At 52.9% G+C, this 11,326-nt stretch overlaps 1 protein-coding gene across 1 annotated transcript in view; it reads left to right on the forward strand.

The window, feature by feature from the left end:
- The first annotated feature begins 10,361 nt into the window (after nucleotides 1–10,361).
- The window catches only part of Gpr4 (G protein-coupled receptor 4), a 2,576-nt gene continuing 1,611 nt past the window's right edge, over nucleotides 10,362–11,326 (forward strand). Inside the window, exon 1 of the mRNA XM_013032590.1 lies at nucleotides 10,362–11,321. Coding sequence (XP_012888044.1) covers nucleotides 10,362–11,321 — 960 coding nt within the window. The remainder of the gene's footprint in view (nucleotides 11,322–11,326) is intronic.

The following is an 11,326-nucleotide window of genomic DNA, read 5'->3' on the forward strand; positions in this document are numbered from 1 at the left end:
AATTATTTCTGGGACAGGAGGCACCTCAGACCAGCAACCTCAGCATATTTTTGTCACTGTGGGTGACACCCCACAGTTCAGACTCAGTGTCTCTGGGAATATAATGATTATCAGCAGGACTAGGTTCAGTTGGCTCACGCCTGTAATCCTAGCTACACAGGATGCTGAGATCTGATAATCACCAGTCAGAGCCAGTCCCAGCAGACAAATCTGAGACTGTTATTTCCAGAAATGGAGCCATGGCTCAAGTGGTAGAGTACTAGCCTTGAGCAAAAAGGTAAGGCACAGCAGCCCAAGCCCTGAGTTCAAGCCCCAAAATACTGGTATACACTATACAAAAAAAAAAAAAAAAACTCCATTATCTACTGATTTAAAACAAACCCAGAAATTCAATGAGTTAAAAGGACCACTCAGGGTTCTAAAGTTAACACATGTTAACTTTAGATTTTAATAACCCTGGCTGGACAGACAAAGTCGAAGCAGGCATCTGGGAAGGCTTCCTGGAAGAGACAGCACACAGAACTCAACAGTAAAGGGTCAGGAATTAATCAGGTAAAAAAGAACATCCCACATAGAAACGGAACACTCACTGTCTGCTGCCTCTTTTCCCTTTGTTCTCCCAATAAATATTAGCAAGCTACCTTGGAGCCCTAACCTAGGCTTGACCATTCTAAGGTGTCTCTGTTAGGGATGGATCTGCCTCCCTGTCACTGACTCCAGCCTCTGAGTTGGGAAGGGCCAGGGTTATTGTGCCACTGTGCAACTTATATGGCCTAGTACTAGGCCAGATACAGAATCAAAACTCAGGGAGTGTTGAACGAATATTAGAACGGTCAAAAGAGAAGTATGCTACACACAAGAAGTTAAAGTTTAAACTCCTCAACACCTCCCCCCATTCCCACCCCCTCCCCAGGCTTCAGAGGCTGATTTTCGGTCCCTCTTGTGTCAAAGCATTTCATCTCTCCCCAAAACACCCACACCCCATCCATGCTTTCCTCCCCAATTTTCTTTTGTTTTTCTTTTGGTTGGTGGTGGGGTTTGAACTCTGGGCCTGGGCGCTGTCCCTCAGCTCTTCAGCTCAAGGCTAATGCTCTACCACTTGAGCCACAGAGCCACTTCCGGTTTTCTGGTGGTTAATTGGAGAGTCTCACAGATTTTCTTGCCTGAGCTGGCTTTGAACCACGATCCTCAGATCTCAGCCTCCTGAGTAGCTAGGATTACGGCATGAGCCACCGGCACCCGGCTTTTTTTGTTATTATTGTTAGTTGTGGGACTTGAACTCAGAGCCTGGGCACTGTCCCTGAGCATCTTTATACTCAAGGCTAGTGTTCTCCCACTTGACCACAGTGCCACTTACGATTTCTGAGTGGTTAATTGGAGATAAGAATCTCACAGGGACTTTTCTGCTCGGGCTGGCTTCGAACTACCACCCTCAGATCCCAGACTCCTGAGTAGCTCGGAATGTCTGGCAAGTGTGGCTTTGCATTAGGGCTCTGTCTCTATCTCCCCCTGGTGGCCGGAACCAGAGTCAGTCCTGCATGGAAAATTATGGCCGGGAAATTAAGAGGGATGAGTACTAGAGAGTCTTTGGTGTCCCCCAAGGGCTCTTTTTTCCCTCTTATAGCTGGACGGTGGGGGGATTGCTGTGTGTACCAACCCCGTCCATGAGAGTCCCTTGCACTCCAGCTTCTGCATGGGTTCTGAGGACCGGAGGCAGGCCAGGAAACCCTTGTAGAAACTGACCAGCCCAGGACACAAGGGGACTCAGACCTATCAATGGGCATTCAGAATTGTTCTCAGATGGACCTGGACTGACCAATGGGCAGCAAGCAGGGTTGGGAGGGGCCAGTCCTGAAGCAATTGGGGTGACACTGGTTATCAAGTCATTTCTTCTGGAGCCAATTTTTTTTCTTTTTCTTTTCTGTCAGTCATGAGGCTTGAACTCTGGGCCTAGGTGATATCCCTGAGCTCTTTTTGCTCAAGGCTAGTGCACTACCACATTGAGCCTCACTCCACTTCCAGTTTTCTGGTGGTTAGTTGGAGATGAGTCTAAGGAGTAAGGCACTGCCTGTAATCCCAGCTACCTCACAAGGCTGGGATCTGAGGAATGCTGTTCAAAGCCAGACCAGGCAAAAAAGTTGGAGGGACTCTTATCTCCAATTAACCAATCAAAAATCAGAAGTGCACCTGTGTGGCTCAAGTGGTAGAGCACTGGCCTTGAATTGAAGAGCTGAGGGACAGACAGCATCCAGGCTCAGAGTTCAAGGTCCACAACTGAAAAGAAAAAGAAAAGTCTCATTGGCTGGCTTCAAACCACAATCCTCAGCACTCAGCCTCCTGAGTAGCTAGTGAGAGATGTGAGCAAGGGAGGGGAGGCCTGGCTGGAGCTGTTAACTGATTCTTGTTGCAGGTATCTCGGGTACTGGGTTAACCCCTTAATTCCCCCTGAATGGTGGGTGGGACCCAGCTACTGAGAGCTACTGAGAAGAAGATCAAAGTCTCAGACAAGGACAGCCAAAGTGCGAGACCCTACCCAAACAATAATGAAAGCCTGAAAGACCTGTGGCTGTGTCTCAAGTGGCAGAGCATCTGCCTTGCAAATGTGAGGCTCTGAGTTCAAACCCCTCACCCCACCACCACCAAAATGTGTAAAAGAAGGGAGGAAGAGAATATGGCTCAGACAGGTGAAGTCACCTACCCTAGGCCGCACAACAAATGATTATAATTACAGCTCCTGCTGTTGTTCGTGTGTTTCTGCTACATGATTTCATTCATGTGAAGATGTCGAACAGGCACACGTAATCCTGTGTGCAGAAAGGGAGAGGAGAATTACCTCTGTGGGGGCAAATGGGGTGTGAGCCTTGAAAAGCAGCAGGAGCCAGGGCTCTGGTGTATGCTGGAAATGTCCGTATGGATTGGGGTGTTTGGTTTCCCGGGTGTGTCCACTTGTCTGGGCTCTTTGTAATATTTTGATAAAGTCTGAGTGTTCTTATTTTAATTAAAAAAATTAGGGTTGGGTGTGGTGGTCCATGTCTATAATGCCGGCACTTCCTGGAAACAGAAAGATCTTAAGTTATAAGGCCAGCATGAGTTATAAAGCCCAGTTGGTAAGAGCACTTGCCCAGAATATATGAGGTCCTAAAGTTGCTTCCCAGAACCACCAAGAAATAAACAAACCAAATTATGGCTGGGGGGTATGGCACAGCGGTAGAGCACCCATCTAACAGGTGCAAGGCTTTGAGTTCAAATACCAGTACTGTTGAACAAAAAACAATGGTTGGGCTGGGAATGTGGCTTAGTTGTAGAGTGCTTGTCTAGCATGCATGAAGCCCTGGGTTTGATTCCTCAGCACCACATAAGCAGAAAAAGCCAGAAGTGGCACTGTGGCTCAAGTGGTAGAGTACTAGCCTTGAGCAAAAATAGTTCAAGAACAGTGCCCAGCAGGGCCCCCGTGGCTGATGCAATCGTAGCTACTCAGGAGGCTGAGATCTGAGGATCTCGGTTCAAAGCCAGCCTGGGCAGGAAAGGCTGTGACACTCTTCTCTCCAAGAAATCACTAGAAAACTGGAAGTGGCACTGTGGCTCAGGCAGTAGAGTGCTTGCCTTGAACTGAAGAGCGCAAGGACAGAGCCCAAGCCCCATAACAGACAAAGAAAAAGAAAGAAAGAAAGAAAGAAAGAAAGAAAGAAAGAAAGAAAGAAAGAAAAAAAAAAAAAAAAAAGAACAGTGCCCAGGCCCTGAATTCTAGCCCCAGGACTGGCTAAATAAATAAATGGAATTTGCAAACCCAAGTAACTGTCATTTTTTTGAGTTCTACTTGCCTTCTATCCAAGTCCTTTGACCACTAATGATTTCTCATGACCAATTTGTGCAGGATTTAATGATAGTAATTGGCATAGGCAAATGTGGTTTCTGTAGCAATTACCAGCATTTATCTACTCTGAAAACAATGGGTATTTCACACCTAGCCTGTACCCAGCCTTCTTCTAGGCAACAGACCCAAAACAGTAAACAAACAAGGCAATCGAATGATACTCCTCCCTGGGGAAGGCAGATAATTAAAAGGGGGGCAAAGGCCCAACACATGCAATGTTATGCCATGACAAGTTCTATGCGTGCTAGTCACCCCTGGAATCCTAGCTCCTCTGGAGGCTGAGATCTGAGGACAGAAGTTCAAAGTCAGCTTGGGTGAGAAAGTCTGTGAGATTCTTACCTCCAGTTAACTACCAAGAAAGCCAGAAGTGGATTTATGGCTCAAGGGACATGGCTCAGGCCCTAATTTAAGCCATAGTACTCAGACGCACATGGGCGCACGTGCATGTGGGCATGCACGCTCACACACACACACACACACACACGCGCGCGCGCGCACACACACACCTAACAAAACAGCTGGGTCCTAGTGGCTCACACCTGTAATCCTAGCTCCTCAGGAGGATGAGATCTGAGGATAGTGGTTCTAAGCCAGGCTGGGCAGGAAAGTCCATGAGACTCCTATCTCCAATGAACCACCAGAAAACTGGAAGTGGTGCTGTGGCTCCAGTGGTAGAGCGTTCACCTTGAGCAAGAAAGCTCAGTGCTCCATGACTCACAAAACAAAAAACAAAACCACCAACAACAACAAAACCTGATAGTACAGACTGTTAGGCAGCAGAATGTGATTTTCTTTTTTAGTACTGAGACTTGAACTCAGGGCCTGGGTGCTGTCCCTAAGCTGCTTTTGCTCAAAGCTAGTGCTCTACCACTTGAGCCACAGCACCATTTCTGGCTTTTCCTGTGTATATGGTACTGAGGAATCGAACCCAAGGCTTCATGCATGCTAGGCAAGCACTCTACCACTGAGCCACCTTCCCAGCCAGACTGACATCTTTTAACATCTGAAAACACTGATTCAGTAAAAAAAATGACAATCCTCCCCATGGGAAAAATGACCATATATGATGAGTCTGACTGTGGAGGCCACTGAGGCAGAGAGAGAGGTCCCCAGTGTGAGGGTGTATGTGGTTAGAGAGCTTGCAGGGCTATTAGATTTGTGTTCTCTCCTGAGGCTGTGGGGGGAAGGGTAATTACAGGGGGAGGTTACAGTGGGGGGGCCTGCCCACCCCCCCACAGTCAAGGGCCTGATAAAGTTAGAGGTAGTACAGATCTGGAAAGAAAGGGTTAATGGGTGTGATGGTGGGGGATCCAGCAGCAGGTGCTGGGGTGAAAGGGTGCGGCAGGGCAGGGGTTAAGGGAGGCTGGGCCTGGCCAGGGCGGGGCCTCGGTCCCAGAGTCCCGCCCTCCCGCCCCTGGTCCACCAAGCCTAGACCCGGTCACAGCCCAGCAAGTGGCTGCCGATTGCCCTGTCCAGCCTCTGCGCAGGTAAGGTGCCTGGGCCTCCCAGCCTCCTGCCTCAGTTTCCCCTCACAGTCCTGGCCCTGCCCCTCGGCTGCTGCCTGGTTCTGGGGTCTCTGCTCAGGATGTCTCTGTTGTGTCCCTTTGGGTCTGTCCCCTCTATCTGTCCCTTTCTGGCTCCCACCCCCTTCTCCCTTTGCTCTCTGTCTCTCTGTGTCTGGTACCTGTCTGATCTGTTCTGATCATCTCTCCCTCTCTGAACTCTTTCTCTCTCCTCTTTTTCTGTCTCATCTGTCTGTCTGTCTGCAGAGATAGCTGCCTCTGGCTCTGAGTGTGTGTTTCTGTGTGTCTGTCTGTCTCTCCTGTTTCTTAGGTTCTATGTCTGCTTCCCTCCCTCTTCAGCTCTGGTTCCATCTGTCTCCAGCATCCTGTCTCTGTCTCTACTTGTCTGTCTCTAGCCTGTTATTTTTCCTTTGTGCTAGTCCTGGGACTTGAACTCAGGGCCTGAGTGCTGCCTCTGAGCTTTTCCCCCTCAAGGTTGGCACTCTACCACTTGAGCCACACCTCTACTTCTGGCTTTTTGGTGGTTTGTTGGTGATAGTAGTCTCCTGGACTTTCCTGCCCAGGCTGGCTTTGAACTTCAATCCTCAGATCTCAGCCTCCTGAGTTGCTGGGATTACAGGCGTGAGTCACTGGGCACCCTGCTCTCTCCGGATTTCGGTGCTGTCTCTGTCTCTCCTCTGCTCCCTCTCCAGTGCTCTCTGTCTCCCCATGTCTGGTCTCTGTGCCTGTCATCTCACACCCTGTTCTGACACCTCCAGACACATCTTCATCTCTTTTTTTCCAACTCCCAAGACAATCCAGAATTTTCCTCCATTGAGGTTACTGTGTGGGCCCAGGATGGGGGGGGTTTAGGGATTGGGGCAGATGTATTGTGTAGCCCTGTGTCACTTAAGTGTCCCAGTGACCCCAGGTCTCCCTTTTGCAGTCACCCCCCTGCTCCTGAGTTCCCACCCTCCAATTTCAGGAATTCCTGGCTGGGGGGGGGTGGACTTCCTCCCCCCACTTCCTCTCTTCCAGGATTTGGCTGAGACACTGTTAACTCCTTCCTGCCTTTGCCTAGCTCTCCCTCCCCTTGGACATGACACTCCCAAAAAAGAAATGAGGAGGAGGAGCAGCTCTAGAATTTCTCTTGACATACTGGCCTTTGGGGCTCACTGAGATGACATGTTGGGGGATTTCGTAAGAGGTCATCCCCAGCAGCCCCCAACACACACCTTTTCCAGCCCCTCTGTCAGTCCCCACTCCTCCCAAACCCACCCAGATGCTGCACCTCACCTGCTGGGTATGGGCTGGTGAACTTGACTTCAGGTTTGGGGTGAAGCTATGCGAGAGACGATTGGGTGGGCAGGGTGGAGGGGAGCTCTGGGAATTCAGGAAATCCTATAACCCAGGGCCCTTGAACTTGAGCCTCTTTGAATCAAAGCACGAGGGACGCCGGAAAGGGAGACTGGGAATTTGGAGATTTCTCCGATCCTGGCTCTCAGGATATTTCAATCCTTTGATCTAAGCAGATTAGCATAAAAATCTTGGCAGTCTGGAAGGTTCCTAGCTGGAGGCCCTGAAGGATCTGGGGGGGGGCGCCATCTCGGTCAAGCCCCTCTCCCTATTATTACAGCTGGGGAAACTGAGGCCCAAGAGCAGAAATCCCCACAGTTGAGTCAGGGCCAGGCTTGGGGGTTTAGGGGTCCTCTTACCCAATGGAAGCCCCAATCTGGGAGACTTGGATTATTTCCCTGACTGTTAAACTGGATAAATCTGGGAAGAGGAGGACAATGGGGTAGCTAAAAATGGCTACAGGCCAGAAAGGGAGAGTTTGGGGGGGGTGCAGAAGAAAGATATACTTCTAAGAGCAAGCTAGTAGGGAGGGAGGGAGAGAGAGACTGGGTGGAGATCTGGAAAAAGAGGACACAGAAGAGGGGGTGGGGGGCTGGCACACCCCCCTCAGCTCCATGAAGCCCACCGCTCCCTCAGGACAGGACCTATAATTTGGTTTGTGTCTAGACAAATAATAAGTCAGCTGGTGTAAACTGAATCAGGCGGGAGCTCTGCCAGGAGATGAAGCAGCCCCAGTCAGTGTACCCCCAGGTGTGAGAATCTAGGGTCCAGGTAGATCATCGGTGATCACCTGCCACCCCCACCCCCCACCCTGCCCTCTTGCTTCTCAGTGTCAGTTGCTTAGCTTGCTGGGTAATCTTCAAATTCAGCTTGCTAGAAGGCTAAAAAAGAAAAAAAAAAAGCCAATCATGGAGGTGGGGTGTGGTGTGGAAGTGGGGCTCACCTCTAGATGTGTTCTCATTTCTGCAGGGGAAAACAAAAAAGGAAATACGTATTGGTGTTTGCTGGGCAAAGATAAAAATCACTGAGGGTTTAATAATAGAGTATGAAAGTCATAGAATGCCTTTTTTAAAAAAAAATCAGAGTGTTCTAACAATAGAACTTTAGAATCTTGGGATGGGAGAGTTCTGGAATATTCTGCAAAGGCAGAAGAAGAAGAAGAGTTTAAAAGCCTCATACTGCGCTGGCGGGAAGCTGAGGATTTGAGATCATGGGATGGAGAATTATGATCTCAGGATCATAACTCCCTGCTGGGTGGCGGGTGGGGGCTGAGTGTTGGGGAGGGAGAGGGAGAAAAGAACTTCTTTGGTAGAAATGGGGAAACTGAGGCCCCCGCCTGGCGTCAGGGTGGCCTGACTGTCCCCCTGGTTTCCGGCTGGCAGCTACAACACCAGGTGGGGAGCGCGGCTGGCTGATCACATTTCATCCCTAATGAAGGGACTGGAGCTGGCCAGTCCCCTGGGACTGCCGATGGGGGGGGGAGGAAAGGGAAGAAGCAGGAGCCCACAGAAGGAAAGGGGGACCGGCTGGGGGCTGGTGAGTGAAATGAGGGGTGAGTGGGATACAGAGGGTGGGGAGGGCTTATATCTTTTGTAGTCTTCTTAACCCTCCACATCTGAAGTTCTGCTGGCTTTGGATTTCAGGGGTGTCTGTGCTCTGAACAGCCAAGGCCTTCAGGGGAAGGTAGGGGTGGGGATGGGGGAGAAAACCAGTCTTTGCTGTCTGCCCCCCCCACCAAAAAAAATCACCACACATGGGTTTTCCTCCTCTGTTCCTGTGGAAATGGGATGCATGTATAGGGAGCTTCTTGTGGGCTGTAAGATTTGGGGTTCATCTTCCTAAAACAGGCTGGATGCTTTGGGGAGGAAGGGCTGTTGTGGGGCTTGAACTCAGGGCCTAGGCAGTGAGCTCTTTTGCTCAAGGTTAGAGCTCTTTCACTGGAGCCACAGTGCTACTTCTGGTTTTTGAGTAGTTCATTGGAGACAAGAGTCTTGCAGGGACTTTTCTCCCCAGGCTGGTTTCCAAGTGCGATCCTCAGATCTCAGCCTCGTAAGTAGCCACAGTTGTGAGTCAGGCGCCTGGTGATGCTTTTTTTTTTTTTTTTTTAACATGTGTGTAGGAGAAGGTCCAAATACTCCAGCATATTCTCAAAGGGGTCTGAGATACACCCCACCCCTGCAGAAAGATGTGAAAAAGTGCCTAGAGGGTAGTGGCAGGGGAGATCTCCATTGGCCAGCAAGGAGATTCCCCCCTCCTGTGACTTAGGTCACAGCTCACTGCTCCCGGCCTTAGTTTCCCCATCTGTCCCAGAAAAAGGTCAGGAACAACCCCACACCCAGTTGTCACATAGGGGCTGGTGGCGTTGTGCAAGTCTCAGGTTCCTTGTTGATTCCAGGGACACTGAATGGTGGGCAGATGTCAGGTGCAGAAGAGTGGGTTGTCTGTCTGTCTGTCTGTCAGAGAGTACCTGCCAGGTCCCTGCCCCACACCAGCATCTCCAGATAAGACACAGGTGGTCCTGGTCCATGGAGGAAATTGGCCCCAGGGGAGTCTCCTTCCTCTGGCTGCTAGAGATTGGTCTGTGCACATACTCTAGGTAGGAAGGATCGTGGGGTGGGGTGGAGGGGTGGGGTGGGGGTGTCCCTGAGGTTCCATGGATGACAGGCAGGTCTCAGCCAGGAACAAGCCCCACCCACCCCATCTCCACAGGGCCCAAAGGCCTCGGGAAATCTGGGGTACCAGCAGCAGCTATTTGAGGACCCCCGTGGGGGGGTGGGATAGGGCTTTGATGGATCCCATCCCCCTTTCCCTGGGAGGGACCCCACTGGAATTACCTGAACACAGGGGTGCAGCCCCCTGGGAGGTATTGTCATTTGGGAAAGTGGGAGGGGAGAGGGAATAAATGTTAATGTGATTAACATCTATTTTGGAGGGGGAAAAAAATCTTAGTGGGCATTGTCTGGGCATTGTTCTGGCTCATGGGGGAGGGGCACCTGACTCACACCTGTCTTCTCTCCCCACAGGCCCTTCGAGATCAGGGCGGGTTGTGAGTTGGGGGCCACTTCATCCCAACCCCTTGTGCTCCATCTCTTTCCCCTTCCCCTTCCCTTCCTGTCTTCTCATAGCCCTTCCTGCAGTCCCCAGCGGGAGCCCCCTCTCCCCCACGGGAGGGGTACCCCTTCTTTTCCTAGGGGATCCCTAGGTTCCCCTTCCTGCTGGGGTGGAGGAAATATGCTAGCTGTTGAGTAGAGGCCTTGCCTCTCTCTGTCTTTTTGATCCTAAGGCCTGTCCAGTAGATTTCCTGCGTCTTCCAGAACATTCCATCTTGAGTCAGGCCACACTCACCTCCAGCCATGATCATCTTTCTCCCATAAACACCGCTTCTCCCAACTTTCCTGGGGCTCCCATTTGCTCCCCCCCACCCTCTCTGCCCGCATCCCCCTTGGGGGAGAGGAGAGGCCCCGTTCAACCCTGCCTGGCCCCCCCCTCCCCACCTGTCCATCACTTCCCTCCCCCCCCCAGCCATGTCACCTTGAGGCGGGGGGTGGGTGGGTGAGTGTGTGTGTGGGGGTGTGGGCGTGGGGGGGGCCCGGGGTCCCCCCCCCTCCCATGGCCCCGGCGGCCCCGCGATGGGCGGCAACCGCACCGGGGAGGGCTGCCGCGTGGACGCGCGCGTGGACCACCTGCTGCCGCCGTCGCTGTACGCGCTGGTGATCGGCGTGGGGCTCCCCACCAACTGCCTGGCGCTGTGGGCGGCGGCGCAGCAGGTGCGGCAGCGCAACGAGCTGGGCGTGTACCTGCTCAACCTGAGCGTGGCCGACCTGCTGTACATCGGCTCGCTGCCGCTGTGGGCCGACTACTTCCTGCACCACGACAACTGGATCCACGGACCCGGCTCGTGCAAGCTCTTCGGCTTCGTCTTCTACACCAACATCTACATCAGCATGGCGTTCCTGTGCTGCATCTCCGTGGACCGCTACCTGGCCGTGGCGCACCCGCTGCGCTTCGCGCGCCTGCGCCGCGTCAAGACCGCCGTGGCCGTCAGCTCCGTGGTCTGGGCCACCGAGCTGGGCGCCAACTCCGCGCCGCTCTTCCACGACGAGCTCTTCCGCGACCGCTACAACCACACCTTCTGCTTCGAGAAGTTCCCCATGGAGGCCTGGGTGGCCTGGATGAACCTCTACCGCGTGTTCGTGGGCTTCCTGGCGCCCTGGGCGCTCATGCTGCTGTGCTACCGCGGCATCCTGCGCGCCGTGCGGGCCAGCGTGTCCACCGAGCGCCGCGAGAAGGCGCGCATCCGCCGCCTGGCGCTCGGCCTGCTGGCCATCGCGCTGCTCTGCTTCGCGCCCTACCACGCGCTGCTGCTGTCCCGCAGCGCCGCGCGCCTCGGCCGCCCCGGCGACTGCCGCCTGGAGGAGCGCGTCTTCGCCGCCTACCACGGCTCGCTCGCCGTCACCAGCCTCAACTGCGTGGCCGACCCCATCCTCTACTGCCTGGTGCACGACGGCGCCCGCGGGGACGTCGCCCGGGCCCTGCACCACCTGCTGCGCCTCCTGGCTGGCCACCCGCCCCGGGAGGTGACCGCCGCCGCCAC

Source organism: Dipodomys ordii, unplaced genomic scaffold (genome assembly GCF_000151885.1).
Source record: "Dipodomys ordii isolate 6190 unplaced genomic scaffold, Dord_2.0 Scaffold156, whole genome shotgun sequence".
NCBI lineage: Eukaryota > Metazoa > Chordata > Mammalia > Rodentia > Heteromyidae > Dipodomys > Dipodomys ordii.